Below are 21,352 nucleotides of genomic sequence, written 5' to 3'. Positions count from 1 at the left end.
CCTTAAGATGTTACTTGTAACTTTTGCACCACACAATTAAATATTTTTTATTTTCCATGCCAACCTGTGTCGTAACAACAGTTAGTGAATATGCTATTGTGTGTATAAATGCTGCATGTGTAACACAGATCACCCATAAATGCTCAACCACTTTCCATTTCTCACACATTAGTTGTGTGGGGAGGTGGTTTATTGCTGAAATGTCCATATATGTGAAAAGAGCTGGTCCTAGAGAAGACCACCGTCACATTTTTAAAAGGTGTCCTAAAAGTCACTCCCCTTGTATAGTGCACTACTTTTGACCAGGCCCTATGAGCCCTGGTCAAATGTAAGGACCTGCATAGTGAAACGGGTGCTATTTAGGATGCAGAAAGTCTGAGGAGCTGCCAAAGTGAACCATGGGTGTGGTTTCACTTCCTGACCCAGGCTTCCAGGTCATGGTAAACCTTCTGAGCAGGCAGGCTGTGATACTGGGGGCAGATGCTACACAGCCTCTCCCTCCAGTCTGTATAAACTTTCACCTGATAGCTATGCCGCCATGCAAAGTACCCAGCATATCTCTCCTTGTCCAGTTGCAGCTGGCGGAGATAGTTCCCCAGCTCCTTGGTGGATGGAAAGTCCTCAACGTGGATGAAGGAGTTGGGGGGGGCCACGGCCATGTAGTCATCTGGAGGTGGACCCAGAACCACAGGCACCGCCCCTGCCTGGTAAGCATTCCGCCAGAGCTTCTCAGTGATGTAATCCTTGGCGATGGAGTTCTCGAAGGACAGGTAGAAGTAGCAGCTTGAGATGGTGGGCAGCAGGTCGATGGAGGCCAAAACACTCCCTCTCAAGCGACCATACACCTCCACTGGGATGCTTCTTTTCAGGCTCTTGTACACCAAGCTCCTTCTGTGCTGAGGCTCATAGTGACTAACAACCCAGCAGGCCAGAATGGACTTATTTTTGGGAATGATGTCTTCTGTGCTATTATTACCAGTATCACAGTCCTTCAGCAGCAGCTTACCATAGGGTATGGTGATATCGGCATCGCGGCGGTAGGACATGGTCCAGTTGAACACGTTATTGAAGGAGTTCAGGTATCTGTTGTTGTCAGGGGACTCCAGAGAGAGCCAGACCCACTTCTGGTGCCTTGGCCGGTGAAGGTGGAGGGGCAGCCGCTCCTGGCCGTTCATCAGCTCTCTGTGGTGGAAGACCACCAGGTCAGCACTGGGGTAGAGAGAGCGCTGGTCCACCAGGCGGCAGTCAGGGATACGGTACCGGTTCCAGCACACGTCTCCCTCCAAATTGTAGGAGGGGCCAAAGGGCCAGTGCCACAGCAGGATGGTGATGTTGTTGTGGCTTCTGTCAGAGTTTGGACCCCACCCACCCTCACTCCCCTGTCTCACCAGAAAGAACAGTAGAGGGGCCAGGCAGATGAGGAGGAAGAGCCTGAGGCTAAATGAGGGGGATTTCATGGTAGAGCTGGACCCTTGTTTGTCATCAGGGTTCTGTCACTGCAGGGAAATGAGCAGAGAAAACAGGATTGAGTTTCCGTTAACCTTGACTCAGGGGTAAACATAACATAGTAAACAAAAATCTGAAACATTCAAATTGTTACATTTCGTATTAATTTGTATGATCGCCTATGTTACGAATTACAATTCATACAATTACAAATTTGCAATACGTATGTTACGAATTACAATTGGTTTTGACTAATGTTAGCTGGGTTAGGGATTAAGGTTAGGAGTTAGGGGAAGGGTTAACTAACATGCAAAGTAGCTCAAATGTAAGTAGTTGCTAATTAGCTAAAATGCTAATGTTGTCCTTGAGATTAGAATGCACAACCTTTGGGTTGCTAGATGTTCACATCATACACCCTACCAACCACCCTCCTTTTGTCTTATGTATTCATACCAAACGTAACATATCATACTGATTTGAGTGTCCAGGATTATCGTTTACTATGTTACTTCTAGGCTATTAGACCAGCCTGTACAGTGCCTTGCGAAAGTATTCGGCCCCCTTGAACTTTGCGACCTTTTGCCACATTTCAGGCTTCAAACATAAAGATATAAAACTGTATATTTTTGTGAAGAATCAACAACAAGTGGGACACAATCATGAAGTGGAACGACATTTATTGGATATTTCAAACTTTTTTAACAAATCAAAAACTGAAAAATTGGGCGCGCAAAATTATTCGGCCCCCTTAAGTTAATACTTTGTAGCGCCTCCTTTTGCTGCGATTACAGCTGTAAGTCGCTTGGGGTATGTCTCTATCAGTTTTGCACATCGAGAGACTGAACATTTTTCCCATTCCTCCTTGCAAAACAGCTCGAGCTCAGTGAGGTTGGATGGAGAGCATTTGTAAACAGCAGTTTTCAGTTCCACAGATTCTCGATTGGATTCAGGTCTGGACTTTGACTTGGCCATTCTAACACCTGGATATGTTTATTTTTTAACCATTCCATTGTAGATTTTGCTTTATGTTTTGGATCATTGTCTTGTTGGAAGACACATCTCCGTCCCAGTCTCAGGTCTTTTGCAGACTCCATCAGGTTTTCTTCCAGAATGGTCCTGTATTTGGCTCCATCCATCTTCCCATCAATTTTAACCATCTTCCCTGTCCCTGCTGAAGAAAAGCAGGCCCAAACCATGATGCTGCCACCACCATGTTTGACAGTGGGGATGGTGTGTTCAGGGTGATGAGCTGTGTTGCTTTTACGCCAAACATAACGTTTTGCATTGTTGCCAAAAAGTTCAATTTTGGTTTCATCTGACCAGAGCACCTTCTTCCACATGTTTGGTGTGTCTCCCAGGTGGCTTGTGGCAAACTTTAAACAACACTTTTTATGGATATCTTTAAGAAATGGCTTTCTTCTTGCCACTCTTCCATAAAGGCCAGATTTGTGCAATATACGACTGATTGTTGTCCTATGGACAGAGTCTCCCACCTCAGCTGTAGATCTCTGCAGTTCATCCAGAGTGATCATGGGCCTCTTGGCTGCATCTCTGATCAGTCTTCTCCTTGTATGAGCTGAAAGTTTAGAGGGACGGCCAGGTCTTGGTAGATTTGCAGTGGTCTGATATTCCTTCCATTTCAATATTATCGCTTGCACAGTGCTCCTTGGGATGTTTAAAGCTTGGGAAATCTTTTTGTATCCAAATCCAGCTTTAAACTTCTTCACAACAGTATCTCGGACCTGCCTGGTGTGTTCCTTGTTCTTCATGATGCTCTCTGCGCTTTTAACGGACCTCTGAGACTATCACAGTGCAGGTGCATTTATACGGAGACTTGATTACACACAGGTAGATTGTATTTATCATCATTAGTCATTTAGGTCAACATTGGATCATTCAGAGATCCTCACTGAACTTCTGGAGAGAGTTTGCTGCACTGAAAGTAAAGGGGCTGAATAATTTTGCACGCCCAATTTTTCAGTTTTTGATTTGTAAAAAAAAATTGAAATATCCAATAAATGTCGTTCCACTTCATGATTGTGTCCCACTTGTTGTTGATTCTTCACAAAAAAATACAGTTTTATATCTTTATGTTTGAAGCCTGAAATGTGGCAAAAGGTCGCAAAGTTCAAGGGGGCCGAATACTTTCGCAAGGCACTGTATCTGTACCCAGCAGCCCACTGGCCTTATCACGTATTTTGTTGGAACACCATCCATCCATCCCATGGTATTATTAGACACCCAGGGAGCGGTTGATTTTAAAGTTGTAAATGGCTGAATGATAATAGCTACGGTATGCATCTCCTTGTAACAGCTTGATGTACATACTTGTTTGTTTGTCACCATCTCTACCATCTCAATTTACATGTTGGGAGTAGTTTGGTCAAAGATGGGACTGATCAGTTGGAGATTGAATTTGTTTGCTACTGCTAAACATGCTTTGCCATTCTTATTTTGGTTGTGTTGCGTGTTACATCTGACTTCCTGTATTGTGGTTGTCTATCCTTCCCAACTCTGTGCTTGTACCCATGTCACCAAATACAATGTTATTTTACAGAAAACAAATTAACGGACTTTCAGCATGCTTATAGGGAAGGGCACTCAACATGCTCGTTACTGACACAAATGACTGATTGGCAGAAAGAAATTGATAAGATTGTGGGAGCTGTTTTGTTAGACTTCTTTTGTACTATGGATTAATATCCTCTGCCTTATCATGGATGGGCAGTTACCTATCCAATAGAACACAGAGGGTTTTCTTCCATGCAAATGATTTTGTTGAGTATGATGTACTGCAGGGCAGCCGGCTTGGGCCATTATTTTTTTTACTAATAACCTCCCACTGCAACAGTAAAATAAATAACTGACACCTTTAACATAGATCTCTAGTCAGTTTTAGAATGAGTAACTAGCAATAGGCTGCTGCTAAATATCTCAAAGATGAAAAGCATCTCTAGGGACAAGTCACTCGCTCAACCCTAAGCCTCATCTGGATCTATTATTGAATAATCTGGCTATTGAGTCATTTGAAGATACTAAACTGCTGGGTGTCACCTTAGATAGCTTGCTATCATTGTGAAAACATATAGACTCAATGGTTACTGTAATGGGAAGAGGTCTGTCCATGATAAGGCGTTGCTCTGATTTATTGATATCTCAGTCAATCGATCAGGTCCCACAGGCCATAGTTTTGTCACACCTGAACTACTGTCCATTTGTGTGGTCAGGTGTGGCAAAAAAGGTGCAACCAGAGGTCTCTTCAATGTCATTAGGTGCAGAACAGAGGCTGGGAAAACACTATTAAAATAGAGCCATGACTAAATGTAACTGCCATGCAATTCAGGTAACTCAAGCTAGCAATAAAATAACACCTTATGGCAAGACGGAGACTGTGAAAAGAGACATTTCTAAGCATTTTGTATTGTATTAGTATTATGTGCTGTGATACGTGCCTGTATTAATAATGGCTGCTCAGTGAAACGACCTGTGCTGACTTTAATGTGCAAGCCTTCCTTCATGACCTGACCTCTCGAATTGGTATAGAATCAGCTTGATCCCCTCTGTTGAAGACGCTTGGACCTTTAAAAAATATTTTCTGTGTATATTCCAGTCTGTGCTAACCAACAGTCCAGTAACGTAGCATCCGCATCATCTGACCACTTCCCTATTGAGTGAGTCACTGGTACTTCCTGCTTTAGTTTTTACTCGAAAGCAGGAAGTTAGAATTATGGTCAGATTTGCCAAATCGATGGCGAGGGAGTGCTTTGTACGCATCTCTGTGTGTGGAGTAAAGGTGATCTGGAGTTTTTTCCCTCTGGTTGCACAAGTGATATTCTGATAGAAATTAGGTCAAATCCCCGGCCACTAGAAGCGGCAATTCTGGATGAGCATTTTCTTTGCTAATGACCTTATACAGCTTGTTCAGTGTGGTCTTAGTGCCAGCATCGGTTTGTGGTGGTAAATAGACCGCTACGAAAAGATAGTGTGGTCTGCAGCTTATCATGAGGTACTCTACCTCAGGCGAGCAAAACCTCGAGACTCCTTTAATATTATAATTGTGCACCAGCTGTTATTGACAAGTAGACACAAAACCCACCCCTCGTCTTACCGGACGTACAGTAGCTGTTCTTTCCTGCCGATGCACGGAAAATCCAGCAAACTGTATAATATCTGTGTCGTCGTTCAGCCACGACTCGTGAAACATAAGATATTAGTTTTTCATTTCCCGTTGGTAGGATAGTCTCGAACGGAGCTCATCCAGTTTATTCTCCAGTGATTGCACTTTGGCCAATAGTACGGATGGTAGAAGCGTGTTACCCACTCGCTGACAAATTCTCACAAGGCACCCTGATCTGCACCCCTTGTATTTCCTTATTTTCTTCATGCGAATGACAAGGATTTTCATCGTTGTCTGGAAGCAACATTATATCCTGCATGTCAGACTCATTAAATTAAAAAATATTTGCCCACTTCAAGGTGAGAAATCGCTGTTCTTATATCCAGAAGCTATTTTCGGTCATAAGAGACGGTAGCATCAACATTATATTCAAATTAAGTTAAACAAAATAGCACAATTGATTTGGAGCCTGTAAAATGGCCACCATCCCCTACAGGCTCCATTCTCCATAGTGCATTAATCTTCAGATAGCTAGGTAGGATTTCCAAATGTTTCCTCAATATCGTAGCTATCAGTAGAGTCAGAGCTAGAAGGGGGGAGGGCAAGTGAAGGTGCTGGCTAAGTAAGGGCCAAGACCTGAGGTGGCAAAACAGAGTTCTCTGGTTGGGCTGTAGGGTTTGAACATATCCTGAAGGGGGAGGGGCAGTTCCTCTTGCTGTTCTGTATGTAAGCACCATGGTCTTGATGTGAATGCGAGCTTCAACTGGAAGCCAGTGGAGGAGCGGGGTTGCATGAGAGAACTTGGGAAGATTGAAAACCAGGCGGGCTGCAGCATTCTGGATAAGTTGCAGGGGTTTGATGGTACAAGCAGGGAGACCAGCCAACAGCGAGATGCAGTAGTCCAGATGGGAGAGGACAAGTGCCTGGATTAGGAATTGCTCCACTTTCTGTGTGAGGTAGGGTTGTACTCTACGCATGTTGTAGAGCATGAACCTGCTGTAGTGGATCACTGCTTTGACGTTTGCAGAGAATGACAGTGTGTTGTCCAGGGTCACGCCAAGGTTCTTTGCACTCTGGAAAGGTGACACTGGAGTTATCAACCGTGATGGAGAGGTCTTTGAGTGGGCAGGCCTTCGGGAGGAGGAAGATGTTGAGCTTGAGGTGTTGGGCCGACATCCAATTTGAGATATCTGCCAGGCATGCGAAGATGTGTGTCACCACCTGGGTGTCAGAAGGGGGAAGGAGAAGAGTAGTGGAGTGTCATCCGCATAGCAATGATAGGAGAGACCATGTGAGGAAATAACGGAGCCGAATGACTTGGTGTATAGAGAGAAGAGGGCCTAAAACCGAGCCTTGGGGGACACCAGTAGTGAAACAAAGTGGTGCAGACACAGATCCTCTCCACGTCACCTGGTAGGAGCGGCCTGCCAGGTAGGATGCAATCCAAGAGTGTGCAGAGCCTGAGACACCCAGACCTGAGAGGGTGGAGAGGAGGATTTGATGGTTCACGAAGGCAGCGGATAGATCTAGGAGGATGAGAGAGTGGCTTGATAAACTTTCTACTACTGATAAACACCTACATTGGAACACAGTGACTGTAGGCATACAGCAACATGCTATTCATGACGTCAGAGCTCTGTCTCTGCACTTCACAGCCCTGTTTGGGTTTTGACTGACAGCTGCTCTGAATTTGAGCACCTCACCTGACAAGAAGTTTCCCTCATCCCAGGGTTTCCGTCAGGAAACTGTGGCACCGGACCGGCAGACTTTGAATTTACCAGACATTTGAGAAATGTACCTGACCTGTATGCATTTGGTGTGTAACCTGATTAGGGTGTCCACCGTACTCAGTATGAAAGAAGTTACATTTAAATTATGGTAATTCATATCAACAGAACAAGCCAAGGATGCAACAATGTGCGATACTTCTTATAGAATTCTGATGCACACTTTGAAGAAGTTAGAATAACTGTCCACATTTAGGCCTACGTTTCTTCAGCCAATGCAACGAACATCAAAATCACTAACCTATGTCAATCTCCTATCCCCGTAGTAGAAAAGTTTACCTATTCTATTGGTCAGCTTGTACTGAAAGAAATAGCCTATTCCAAACAGACCCTGGGACAGTTGTGGGATGATAGATTCCAAATTCATTCAACCAGTAGGCCTAGGCTACATTTAAAAAAAAATTCAAAGCAATGAGTCTGATACAACAGATCAGACCATTTAGATTTAAAAAATTTGTTAAACTATATACTGAACAAAAATATAAACGCAACATGTAAAGTGTTGCTTCTATGTTTCATGAGCTGAAATACAAGATTCCAGAAATGTTCCATACACACAAAAAAGCAAATATCTCTCAAATTTTGGGAACAAATTTGTTTACATCCCTCTTTTGCAAAGATAATCCATCCACCTGACAGGCGTGGCATATCAAGAAGCTGATTAAACAGCATGATCATTGCACAGGTGCTCCTTGGGGACAATAAAAGGCCACTATAATGTGCAGATTTGTCACACAGCAAGTTTTGAGGGAGCGTGCAATTGGGAAGCTTACTGCAGGGATGTCCACCAGAGCAGTTGCCAGAGAATATAATTTTAATTTCTCTACCATAAACTGCCTCTAATGTAATTTTAGAGAATTTGGCAATACATCCAACCTGGCTTGCAACCACAGACCAATTGTAACCATGCCAGCCCAGGACCTTTCTTCACCTGCGGGATCGTCTGAGACCAGCCACTGGGACAGCTGATGAAACTAAGGAGGATTTCTGTCTATAATAATTCCCTTTTGTGGGGAAAACCCCATTCTGATTGGCTGGGCCTTGCTCTCCAGTGGGTGGACCTGGCTCCAAAGTGGGTGGGCCTGCGCCCCTGCCCAGTCATATTAAATCCATAGATTAGCGTCTAATGAATTTACTTCCATTGACTGATTTCCTTATATGAACTCAGCAAAATTGTTGAAATTGTTGATATTGTTTATATTTTTGTTCAGTATATTATTTATTCACATTATAAGCGTAGCAATGCACACAAGGCATTAGGCAATTATATGAAAAAAAAACTATTGTCAAAAGCCCACAGCACATGCAAGCGGTTTCATGTGACAGAGATAAAATATCCATTCAAAATTTAGAAATAGGGGAGATCTAATCTGCAACAACTGGCATGGGTTGATAAAAATGACTAGGATTATGCCTTTGGCTATTGGCGAATTAAAGATGGTCTGATTTTGACTAGGCTACAGGCAAGGTAAGACATGCTTCATAATATGTAGTAAGTTTATGTTTTCCAAATTCCTACTGCCTCCAGCTCATTGCAAAGTAGTGTGTGATACGCTGATGAAGCCTGCCTATATTATCTGAGTTTTTTCGCTCCTGGTAGACGGTGTCCTTCGCTCCCGCATGCCGAACATCTGCCCTGAGAATCGTTAAGAGAATTGCGGGAAAACAGTGCCCGACAGGCGACGACCAAGGACACTGTCTAGTGGTCATTCCTGCCTCCCGCTAGCACAGCAGGGAAGCTAGCTAGCTAGTTAGCACATGGTGTCGCCCTCCTCCTCCTGCCTACTGTGCTAATGGGAGGTGGGTGACCTCGCCCCCATCTATTGGGCACGTTTTTTTCTGGTATATGGGAGACTGGGGCAACACAGTGTGCTACTGCAACTAGCTACAGTGGGGCAAAAAAGTATTTAGTCAGCCACCAATTGTGCAAGTTCTCCCACTTAAAAAGATGAGAGAGGCCTGTAATTTTCATCATAGGTACACTTCAACTATGACAGACAAAATGAGAAAAAGAAATGCAGAAAATCACATTGTAGGATTTTTAATGAATTTATTTGCAAATTATGGTGGAAAATAAGTATTTGGTCAATAACAAAAGTTTATCTCAATACTTTGTTATATACCCTTTGTTGGTGTTGGATTCTGTATTTTACATTATAGCCATTAGCATATATATGATTAAATATTATCTGATGTTGGTTGTGTGAGGTGTCAGCATTTGTGCACTGGAGCATCATTATGAGATTAAACAACTGCTTGCTACTTGCCTGTTTGTGTGTGACAAGAACTGAGTAACATGGTGTGACATGCATGTTGCAAAACTGTAGATAACAGCCCAGCAGATGCTTTTTCCTTGTTTGTATGTAACAATATTGAGCACATGATGTGACTTGCTGTATCTTACAAAGTTGTGATAGGGAGGGGTGATCATCACGAGGTTTAACTGAGATGGAAAAATACTGAACAACACAATAGCAGGAACTGAGCAACTGTTATAACTAGGCTGCGATACCAGAACAGTAAGGATCTATACATCGACGGAGGGAGGACTCCAAGAAGCGCCAAGAGGCGGGGACCCACCTGAGCGCCTGCGATAGGCTGGGCAAGTTTAAACCACGCCCAGTCTCTACTGTGATAGGCCAACAGACGGCTTGGAACTGTCTATCACAGTAAAAAGAATACTGTTTACATACATCTGGTCAGTTCTCTGTTCTGCCCTGCGTGGTATTACAGTGAGCCCGTATATACGAAAGTTGCATTTGCCATTTATTACTTAGCTAATAAAAAATACATAGTATAAAATCGGTGACTCATTGTTATATTTATCCTGATACCAGATTCGAATTTACACAACCCTAACATTGGCAATGACAGAAGTCAAACGTTTTCTGTAAGTCTTCACAAGATTTTCACACACTGTTGCTGGTATTTTGGCCCATTCCTCAATGCAGATCTCCTCTAGAGCAGTGATGTTTTGGGGCTGTTGCTGAGCAACACGGACATTCAACTCCCTCCAAAGATTTTCTATGGGGTTGAGATCTGGAGACTGGCTAGGCCACTCCAGGACCTTGAAATGCTTCTTACGAAGCCACTCCTTCATTGCCCGGGCGGTGTGTTTGGGATCATTGTCATGCTGAAAGACCCAGCCACGTTTCATCTTCAATGCCCTTGCTGAAGGAGGTTTTCACTCAAAATCTCACGATACATGGCCCCATTCCTTCCTTTACACGGATCAGTCATCCTGGTCCCTTTGCAGAAAAACAGCCCCAAAGCATGATGTTTCCACCCCCATGCTTCACAGTAGGTATGGTGTTCTTTGGATGCAACTCAGCATTCTTTGTCCTCCAAACACGACAAGTTGAGTTTTTACCAAAAAGTTATATTTTGGTTTCATCTGACCATATGATATTCTCCCAATCTTCTTCTGGATCATCCAAATGCTCTCTAGCAAACTTCAGACGGGCCTGGACATGTACTGGCTTAAGCAGGGGGACACGTCTGCACTGCAGGATTTGAGTCCCAGGCGGCGTAGTGTGTTACTGATGGTAGGCTTTGTTACTTCGGTCCCAGCTCTCTGCAGGTTATTCACTAGGTCCCGCCGTGTGGTTCTGGGATTTTTGCTCACCGTTCTTGTGATCATTTTGACCCCACAGGGTGAGATCTTGCGTGGAGCCCCAGATCGAGGGAGATTATCAGTGGTCTTGTATGTCTTCAATTTCCTAATAATTGCTCCCACAGTTGATTTCTTCAAACCAAGCTGCTTACCTATTGCAGATTCAGTCTTCCCAGCCTGGTGCAGGTCTACAATTTTGTTACTGGTGTCCTTTGACAGCTCTTTGGTCTTGGCCATAGTGGAGTTTGGAGTGTGACTGTTTGAGGTTGTGGACAGGTGTCTTTTATACTGATAACAAGTTCAAACAGGTGCCATTAATATAGGTAACGAGTAAAGGACAGAGGAGCCTCTTAAAGAAGAAGTTACAGGTCTGTGAGAGCCAGAAATCTTGCTTGTTTGTAGGTGACCAAATACTTATTTTACACCATAATTTGCAAATAAATTAATAAAAAATCCTACAATGTGATTTTCTGGATTTTTTTCTCATTTTGTCTGTCATAGTTTAAGTGTACCTATGATGAAAATTACAGGCCTCTCTCATCATTTTAAGTGGGAGAACTTGCACAATTGGTGGCTGACTAAATACTTTTTTGCCCCACTGTACCTTGTTGGTCAGTGGCAAGAGGCTGGTGCGACACCATGTGCTAACTAGCTAGCTAGTTAGTTAGCGACACCGTGTACTAGCTTGCTTTTTAGATAGCACATGGTGTAGGCCTCACCTTCCGTTTGCTGTGTACTGGAGAAAATTGGGCCGACAGGCGGGGGCGAAGGACACTGTCTACCGGTGTTGCTAGTTAGCTAGCTAGCACACAGTGTTGCCTACACCTCCCGTGTACTGGAGAAAACCGTGCCCGACAGCTTGCTTTTAGGAGGCCTGCGTGGTTCTGGTATCGGGTCCTACCGTCCTTTTTTGCTTATAAATTGATCTGTGGATACCGCAGATTGAAATGGCTTGCATTGATTGATAGCCCTGGTACCCAAGGACAAAGTAGTATTTTTTTCTGGGCCTGTCTGATGTAGGATGTGAAATCTGAAAGTATTTGAATCTGGGCACTAAAAATCATTACATCGTAGTGCAGCATGAGGGAGTGGTTTCAACACGGTAGCACATTCAGAGATCTATTTATAGCCATTCATTTAAAATAATTAATAGATTTTAAACAAAATACACTTTCTGTTTGTCAGAGTATTTTCAGATGTTGTTATCAACAAATAAACAGTTTCACGTTTGGATTCAGCCTTGTGTCAGGCTGATAACTAATAATTCCCCTTACTCTTGAAACTGTTCCCTTTCAATTGCTGCTATACCACGGTTATCTAATTCATATTTCTTGTGTAAGAAACATTTCAATTTAACCCTATCAATAAAGGCCAATTCTCACAAGTGTAAAGGATTAATTGAGTTTTTAGATCGTTGCACAGTAGATTCGAGTGACAAGAAGTAACACATGCAACCTCTCTGACAAGCAGTCTGTGTAGTTCCGACCACAAGACTCAGATACGAGCAGTCTGAGTAACTGAAAGTAGCAGGAACAGAGAGACACAGGAACAGAGAGACACACTCACTCTTGAGATTAGGAGAATCTTAACTTGATTAACTGGAATCTAACCAATTCACAATACAGAGTAAAATAAATAGTTTTAAAAACTCCCTCCCTCTCCAACATGCCATGGACAGCACAATAATTGTGTCCCTCTCTATCCACTAACCTGGGAGGTGGGCTGTAGGTCCGTGGATGTGAAGTCCTTGTCTTGTCTGCTCCTGTTGATTTGGACCTTGCTTGAAGTGTCCACAGAAGGCAGAGGTGAAAAGGGTTGTGATGCTCTGTGTTGATGATTGAAAGATAACTTAGCAAGATGCACAAATCAAATGTAATACAATAAAAAAAACAGTGGAAAAACTATTACTAAGCAGGAGGTGATTGTTGGGACCATCATCGTGCAAGTTAGTGTAAAAAAAACGATTTGACGTGTTAGTCAGAGGGCTGTTAGGACACAGTATCTCTACCATCTACAGTGTTGGTGGTAATAAATTGTGTGTTTACAGTGGTTAACATTGAGCTGGTGTTTACCATGCTCTGCTGTGGCCATATTGGTGATGAACACAAATAGGTTAGCAGAGACTGTATTTCGTCGTACATGATGATTACCCCAACACGGTGGTGTGAAAAGTACCCGATTGTTATACTTGAGGAAAAGTAAATACACTCATAGAAAATTACTCAATTAAAAGTGAAAGTCACCCAGAAAAATATGACTTGAGTGAAAGTCTAAAAGTACTCGATTTGAAATATACTTAAGTATCAAAAGTAAATGTAATTGCTCAAATATACTTAAGTATCAGAAGTAAAAGTATACATTATTTAACATTCCTTATATTAAGCAAGCCAGATTGGAACCATTTTCTTATTTTCTTATTTGACGTATAGCCAGGGGCTATCTCCAACACTAAGACATCATTTAAAAATGATGCATTTGTGTTTAGTGAGTCCTCCAGATGAGAGGCAATAGGGATGACCAGGGATGTTCTCTTGACATTTTCCTGTCCTGCTAAGCATTCAAAATGTAACGAGTACTTTTGGGTGTCAGGGAAATTGTATGGAGTAAAAAGTACAATATTTCCTTTAGGAAGTAAAAGTAAAAGTTGTCAAAAATATAAATAGTAAAGTAAAATACACAAACCCCCAAAAAACGATGTAAGTAAAAATACATTAAAATACTACTTACTAGTTGCTAGTTGCTTTACACAACTGACCTAACACATACCTTATTAGTAGGGAAGATTGTTTTCAGATACAGTAGCTTTTTCGGTTATGTCAGAGGACTTTTCAAAAGTTGCACATGTAAACATTTTAGCCAGTCTTTCTAGAGTCAATTTGTAAAAATGACTAGCTGGAGCTCAGCACAGTTGTTTCCATTTGAAGATGTTTTTATGAAGGAATTTGAATCCGAAAGACTTGTGATCTTACTTGTTGTGGTTATGTCGATGCACTCACAGCTTTCTAGAAAACACACTGAAAACCTGGTCCCCAGCCTAACTTTGCATCCTCATCAGCTGAAGACGATAACCACTCTGAACTAGAGTGGGTAGGGCCAGAATCCAAATGTCCATTTGTGCACACCGATTGACTGAAACCAGGAGGCTGAGATAGACCACTAAGAAGGGGAGAAATCACCCTAAAGAGACTTTGGGGAAAGTCACACTTTTTTTTAACACAAATTGTATGATAAAATAGGTTTATCAGATTATCAGAAGGGAAGAGATCAAGTTCTGTACTGTTCAGAAAGGGCCAATGTCAGACAGAGGAAACTGACCATCCATCTCTCCCTGATTTCCCAATACAATAGTGTCTTCCAACAGAACTAAAGCCGCAGAATGTAATGCTACACTTCTCTAAACTCTTCTAAAAAAACAGGAAACCAAGAGGGGCCCAGGCATACACTTCTGTATGCCAAGAAACAGTGTGTTGGAAAGCACCTATTGCTTACCTTGACTTCAAAGACACTCATTCTATTACAAAAGCAAACATACATGTCGAGAATGAATAGTTTAGAAAGCTTGAGAGATCAGGTCACTTGTTAAAGCTGTGACATGAGTTTGAAACGTGATTCCAGATCAAGGGCCCATGAACTGTAGAGAGAATAAGAATACAGTTCAAGAGTATCTAACAGAGCCAAATTCAAATCACGAATACTCAAACAGGAACTCTTCATCAAGGTAAGAGTCAGAATCCTAACCTGCCTCCAATGGAGCCTGTGTTAGGCCTACTGGATTTGAAACTTTAGTCCTGTTTTAGAACAACAGGTTGTACATTTTAGTTACAGAGACAGTTTACAGCAAGGAAGGAATAAATATTTGTTCATACAAATTTAGGATCTTAAATTGAGCCAGTTTGCTACAGCAGGAAAATGATCCTGAAGCAACAGGAAATGGGAATTATGATGTGGATTATAATTAATGGACATTTTTGTAGGGGTTGATAAAAAAGGCTGTATGGGAATCGCAAATGTCAGAAGCCTTTTTAAACCTCAAATACACTACATATTTTCAATGTCCTGCATTGCAGGAAAGTTGACCTGCAACAGCGTGATCCTTACATCTGTAAATAAACCTACTAGAAAAGCAAACATTTTATTATATGTGAGTCCAGGTGTATTTGTAAATCACATGGCTAGTTGCATTAACTACAAGACAATTGGCACGTGGTCAGCTCCCATTAGAACACCATACATGTTCCAGGGCGTTTTACAACACTCATTCATGTTCCAGGGCATTCTGCTACACTACCGGTCAAAAGTTTTACAACACTCATTCAAGGATTTTTCTTAATTTTTGGCATAAATACATGCACACACACACACACACACACACACACACACACACACACACACACACACACACACACACACACACACACACACACACACACGCACATGCCAAAAGAGACAAGTCATTCATAAATAAATAAATGTTTATTACAGGGCAATTAACATCTTTGCAGTCAAACGTATCCTCCACTGGCTCTACTAACTCAGAAAGCTGAGAGCTAATGGCAATACCTTTCCAGGTACCCCAAGCTGTGCTGTCGCTACAAGGAGTCCAACGGTGCTGGAGATGACATCCTCCACGTTCTCTGCATACATCAAGAACCCTAACCCTGGACTCAACGATAGTAAGAGCCCCTCCTTGTTTAGAAGTTTATGGATGAGTCCTGGAAACAGTAGTTCTGTTTTTTATGAGGCTTTGCTGCTTTGCTGCTTTTCAGTGCTTGAGAAGAAGTTTCTGAAGAGCCTGATGAAGTTGGATCAGTACCTGCTGACGCCACTCCTACACGAGCTGGACCAAAACCCAGACGTCCCCCAGTCATCACGGCACTATCTGGAAGGGAACTCCCTCAGTCTGGCTGACTGCAACCTGATGCCCAAGCTCAATATAGTCAAGGTTATCAGATCAAGCATTCCAGGAAATCCTGGGATTACATCACCTTTGCCAGTGTCATCTATTGTACTTTCCTCTAGTCTGCTCCTATTTGTTGGAACCATCTCAATCTCAATCAAGAAGGGCAAAGGTCTATTCCTTTTACAGTATTTATAGGTGCACTCAGATGTGTAGCTATGGTTTAAGCAATGGGAATATTGTGCTTTTTATTAGTCTGTATGACTGCAAGTACCACTAGCACCACTGTGCTACTCGTAAACAGATGAAAATGTTGTTCAGTGTGGTTCAGTGTGTGTCTGTCATGTTGACTCCCTTTCCCCCTCTCTTGCTCCCCACAGGTTGTGTGTAGGAAGTACTGTGACTTTGAGATCCCTGTGGCTCTGACCGGTCTGACCCGCTACCTGACCAAGGCCTACCAGCAGGACGAGTTCCGCTATACCCGCCCCAAGGATTCCGGGATCCTGCTGGCCTACCACTCGGTAGCCAAATACCTCAACAATTAGATCAGGAAAGAAGGAGGGGGAGAGAGGAGGGCAATGAGAGAGAGAGAGGGAGGGGGGGGGCAGACAGGGTAAAAGAGGAGTTGAAGAAGGTATGTTTAGACAATATGATTTATGTGTAGAGGAGCAGAAAAATAAGCCTGCTGCCTGTGCCTCAGAATGAGGCATATCTGTCTTCTGTCAGCAACATATTTGTGTATAACGCTGTGTGTACAGGGTGAAGGTCTGCTCATATATGTACTATTACAATGTGTGTGCAATACAATTATGTGCTGCCTGTTTAGTTTCTGTAGATATTTGCTTTCCTTGAATTATGCTCAACTGTTAAAACATTCATTTGAATAATCTTTCAATGTATTTTATGCTCATTTTAAAAACCTAGCAATGTGCACACTTTGTCTGGCAATTGTAAGGATCTGGATGTTCTATCCCTGAGAGACAAAGAGAAAGCATGATGTCAAATGCCAAGTAAACAAAGATAATTGTGGTACTATCGTATGTGGATTGATAGGTTTTTCATTTATGAAATGTGCCATATTGAAATGACTATCATAGCTAGGCGCAGATAAATATTAGTCTGAGTAGGCCTAAACCTCATTTGAATTGGTTTATCTAAAAGTGTTTGCCTTGCAACCTGTTTTCATTGCCGTGGGTGGAATCATAAAATGAGAATGATCAATTCTATGGGTGGAATAATCACAAGTCAGAGACCACTATGATGACACACCAAATGCATTTGATGGATCCTTTTTGTCTTCTTCTAATGCCTCTTGAGGGGAAAGTAATCCAAAATTAACGGAAGAAAATCAGAGAAGGTCATGTGTTTGGGTAATCCAAAAGTTATGTTGCTGATTACAATTTCGGACAGGTAACTTGTAACTGTAACAGATTACATTTAGAAAGTAACTTACCTACCCAACCCTGGTTTTGGTTCGAACAGAATACAGTCCATAGATATATTATCTATGATTCAGATAGTCAGTTCAGTGGAAGAAACACTGAACTTCTCTTATATTGTAATGTGGTCTGTGTGTAGCTGCTGTAGAGGAGTCAGGCGCAGGACAGCAGATATGAGTAAATAAATGTACTTTACTCAACATATACAAATGGAATACAAAAAGAGAGCCCACATTAACGGACCATACTAAATACAAACAATTACTCACAAACAGACATGGGGGAACAGAGGGTTAAATAATGAACAAGTAATGGTGGAATTGAAACCAGGTGTGTAAGACAAAGACAAAACAAATGGAAAATGAAAAGTGGAATGGCGATGGCTAGAAGGCCGGTGACGTCGTCCGCCGAACGCCGCCCGAACAAGGAGAGGGACCGACTTGTCGTGACATATATTTTGTAAGAGAATCACTTTTATCATAGAGGGAGATGGAGAGGAAAAAGGAGGAAAAACAGAGATTGTCAATACCAAACCAGTCGGAGATAGAGAGCGATGGAGAGGAGAAAAAAAACTCAGACAGGAGCAAAAGAAGGAAAGACGAAGAGAGGATTGATCGAATGAAAAGACAGAGGAGATAGAAAAAGCAATGAAGAGGACAAAAGAGAGTAGACCTACAAGACAAAAATAATGAGAGTAGGAAGGTAGCAAAACAGGAAATTGATGAAGAGAAATGAGAGAGAAAGAAACAAAATGAGTCAGAGATAGAAAGATAGAGAGCACTTCTGGTGCAAAGAAATGGAAGAGCAGTACAGTAAGGCAAAACAAGCAAAGGTAGAAAAACAGCATTTGAGCAAGAAAATAAAGAATGTGGAAAGAAACTGAGGGCCAGAAACAAATAGATAGAGAGAAGGAAGAAAGACTGGGAGAGATTGAAAGAGAAGAGGGTAAAGAAGTGGAGAGAGACAAAAGAGGAGATGAGGACAGAAGCGACTGATGAGGAAGATGTCGTTGGAAACATCATTGAAGAAAAGAACAAGACAGACAAAAGTATCAGGAGGTGAATCTTCAATTGGGGAAATACTAAGGTCAAAGAAAGATACCAAAAAAAACTGAGAGGACCTTTCAGAGGGAGAGGGAGGAAGGTGATAATACACAGTGCATTCAGAAAGTAGTCAGACCCCTTGACTTTTTTCACATGTTGCCTTATTCTAAAATTGATTAAATATATTTTTCCCCCCATCAATTTACACACAATTATTCATAATGTTAAAGCAAAAACTGGTTTTTATAGATTTTTGCACATTTATTAAAATAAGAAACTGAAATATCTCATTTACATAAGTATTCAGACCCTTTACTCAGTACTTTGTTGACATCTGTGGAGCTGCCATTCCCGAATCTAAAGCCAAACTTCAGGAAAATGTGGACATCGTTCATCGTTTCGGAAGACTCAAGGATCAAGACAAGAGACCAAGGACAACCATCATCTGGTTCACCAACAGATCTACACGTGAGTTCTTCATCAAGCACAAATTGAGGTTCACGGAGGATCTCATCTCTGCGGACAAAGTGACACAGGAGAAACTATGACCGATGGTGGCTGCAGCTCCAAAGGAAGGGAAAACTGATTTTTTTTTTGTCAGTGCAAGAATGATCATTGATGAGAAAGAAATGTGGCAAAATCCAAACATTTGAGAGACAGCCAGAGTCTGACTCAGCCAGAACTGGCAGGCCTAGACACTGCCTAATTGTCAGGTGAGAAGCAGCCTTTTATTGTAAAGAATTTACACAAACACTTGAATGAGAAAAGGCTGACCTGAAAACTGGTAAACTGAACACTAACTATGGGTGAATAACTGCTTATTGTAATGTCTACACAATGTCTCCCCCTTGTGGGAATAAGAATACTCTGGTTACTTTATGACCAGTATTTGTTTTTTGTTGGAGGGTTTAATAATGAGATGGACATCCTTCTGAGTTACATATCCTTAGGAAAAGCTTATATTAGCATAACAAGGTTGTTGGTTGAAGTTTGTCTTTATCTCTTTGTTCAATTAATGTCAGGGGTATTCGTAATTTACTCAAACGTAAGGCTATTGTCCTGTATTGCAAACGGTTTAATGCAGCCTTTTACTTTCTACAAAAGACTCATACTTGTTCTTCCGATCTATCTTTTTGGAAAAATCTATGGGGTAACGATATCTGGTTATCATATGACAACAACCACTCTGCAGGTGTAGCAGTTTTAAGAGGTGCATTTAAAGGGAAGGTCTTCAGTAGTAAGACTCACCACTCTTGGCTTTGGTTCAATTTAACCGAATTTGAAAAGTGAAATGTTTTTATTAGGGAATATCTATCCAACCAACAACAAACAAAACAACCGGATACTATTTCAAGAATTAGATGAGGAGATTTATAGAGTTAAAGGTGTATTTCAGGATATCAAAATTATCTCAGGTGGAAATTTAAATGATGTATCTAATGTAATGATTGACAGATGTCCTCCTCCTTCCAGATCCAGCATTGTTAATCCTGAGTTTAATAATCTATGTCTTGGTCTTGGATTATTCGATATTTGGAGATCTATCACCTATACAACAATCACACTACACTGACAATAAAACAATCTCTGACAAAGACATGAGGGGAAACAGAGGGTTAAATACACAACAGGTAATGAATGGGATTGAAAACAGGTGTGTGGGAAGACAAGACAAAACCAATGGAAAATGAAAAAAGGATCAATGATGGCTAGAAGACCGGTGACGTCGAACGCCGAGCACCGCCCGAACAAGGAGAGGCAATGACTTCGGCAGAAGTCGTGACAGCTAGTGACATGTCTGCCTTTCTAGACTCTGTAGATGAAGACTTCCAAAGGTATTGGGGTGAATTTACTTCTATCAATGAAATAAAAACATCTATCAGCAAGTTAAAATAGAACAAATCTCCAGGGATTTCAATATTTTCAGGAGGATATTGAACTTATATCTGATGTTTTTAAGGAGGCAATTGATTTAGGGGTCCTACCTGTTTCTACGACAACAAGGCCTCATTTCTGTAATCCCTAAACAAAGATCATACGATGTTAGAAAATTGGAGACCAATCACATTAATGAACAATGATGGAAAGCTACTTGCATCCACCTTTGCAAAAAGACTGAAAGGTCTTGACCAAATCAATGATGATACTTAGTCTGGTTTTATGCAGGTCAGACATATATGTAATAACATTCGACTAGTATTGAACTTGATAGACAACAATGAGCACATCATGGAAGATAGCTTTATTTTATTTGTAGACTTTTACAAGGCTTTTGATACAGTTGAACATTATTTTCTGAGATTGATTATTTGGTCAATACTTTCAAAGTGTAAATAAGACACTTTACAATAATAGTAACAGCTCTGTTAAATTATCCCATGGAACTTCAGAGATTCGATATTAGACGCGAAATTAAACCAGGATGCACAATTTCTCCTTTATTATTTTCATTGGTCACACAAGCTGTGGCACTTCACATCAATAAGGATAGTTTTAGGGGTATTCAGATACAAGATAGATATAAAATGTTCACAATTGGCTGACGACACCACCATTTTTGAAAGATCATAATGAAGTCAGGAAAGCTATTGAGTGTTTTAATGCCTTCTCGCATGTATCTGGTTTATCACTGAATATTAGGAAATGTGAATTATTTGCTTTGAAAAGAAAAACTCAATATGTAATATCCCTGTAAAAGTTGTGATCACATATTAAAGTTAGAAAAGATAGAAAGTTAGAAAGGGCCAACTTAAATTGTTCTTCTATTGTAGCGAAAATTGGAAAGAGATTTAACTCCTGGTTACTAAGAGATCTTTTATCAGACTAAGACCCAGATGCAGACACAGGAGGTGGATAGTACGAGTCTCAGAGTTTATTATAGTACAAGGGGCAGGCAGGATCAGGTCAGAATCAGGCAGGTACAGGACGGCAGGCAGGATCAGAGTCAGGACAATTAGAAAATGTCAGAACTGGGAAGACTCTTCCAGGTACAGAGACAGCGGCGGATGAA

At 41.6% G+C, this 21,352-nt stretch overlaps 1 protein-coding gene and 1 pseudogene across 2 annotated transcripts; one reads left to right on the top strand and one right to left on the bottom strand.

Moving 5' to 3' along the window:
- Positions 1-31: 31 nt before the first annotated feature.
- LOC109868859 (alpha-(1,3)-fucosyltransferase 7-like) lies at positions 32-14,301 on the bottom strand. Of its 2 annotated transcripts, none has more exons than XM_020458592.2 (3): positions 13,730-14,301; positions 12,674-12,788; positions 32-1,496 (listed from the first exon to the last, which is right to left on the bottom strand). In XM_020458592.2, exon 3 carries the CDS (start codon positions 1,455-1,457, stop codon positions 411-413), a length of 1,047 nt encoding a protein of 348 aa, XP_020314181.1. In that variant the 5' UTR covers positions 1,458-1,496; positions 12,674-12,788; positions 13,730-14,301; the 3' UTR covers positions 32-410. The 2 variants fall into 2 exon arrangements, with proteins under 2 accessions (XP_020314181.1, XP_020314182.1); XM_020458593.2 differs by having other exon boundaries at positions 13,933-14,301.
- LOC109868143 (chloride intracellular channel protein 4-like) lies at positions 6,838-16,889 on the top strand (annotated as a pseudogene).
- Positions 16,890-21,352: the final 4,463 nt, after the last annotated feature.

The sequence above is a fragment of the Oncorhynchus kisutch genome, linkage group LG23, assembly GCF_002021735.2.
Source record: "Oncorhynchus kisutch isolate 150728-3 linkage group LG23, Okis_V2, whole genome shotgun sequence".
Taxonomy (NCBI): domain Eukaryota; kingdom Metazoa; phylum Chordata; class Actinopteri; order Salmoniformes; family Salmonidae; genus Oncorhynchus; species Oncorhynchus kisutch.
This window is presented reverse-complemented; position numbering and strand designations above follow the sequence as displayed.

Bases quoted from the DNA above. Each gene is read 5' to 3' on its own strand.
- LOC109868859 (XM_020458592.2), bottom strand. From the start codon at position 1,457: ATGAAATCCCCCTCATTTAGCCTCAGGCTCTTCCTCCTCATCTGCCTG.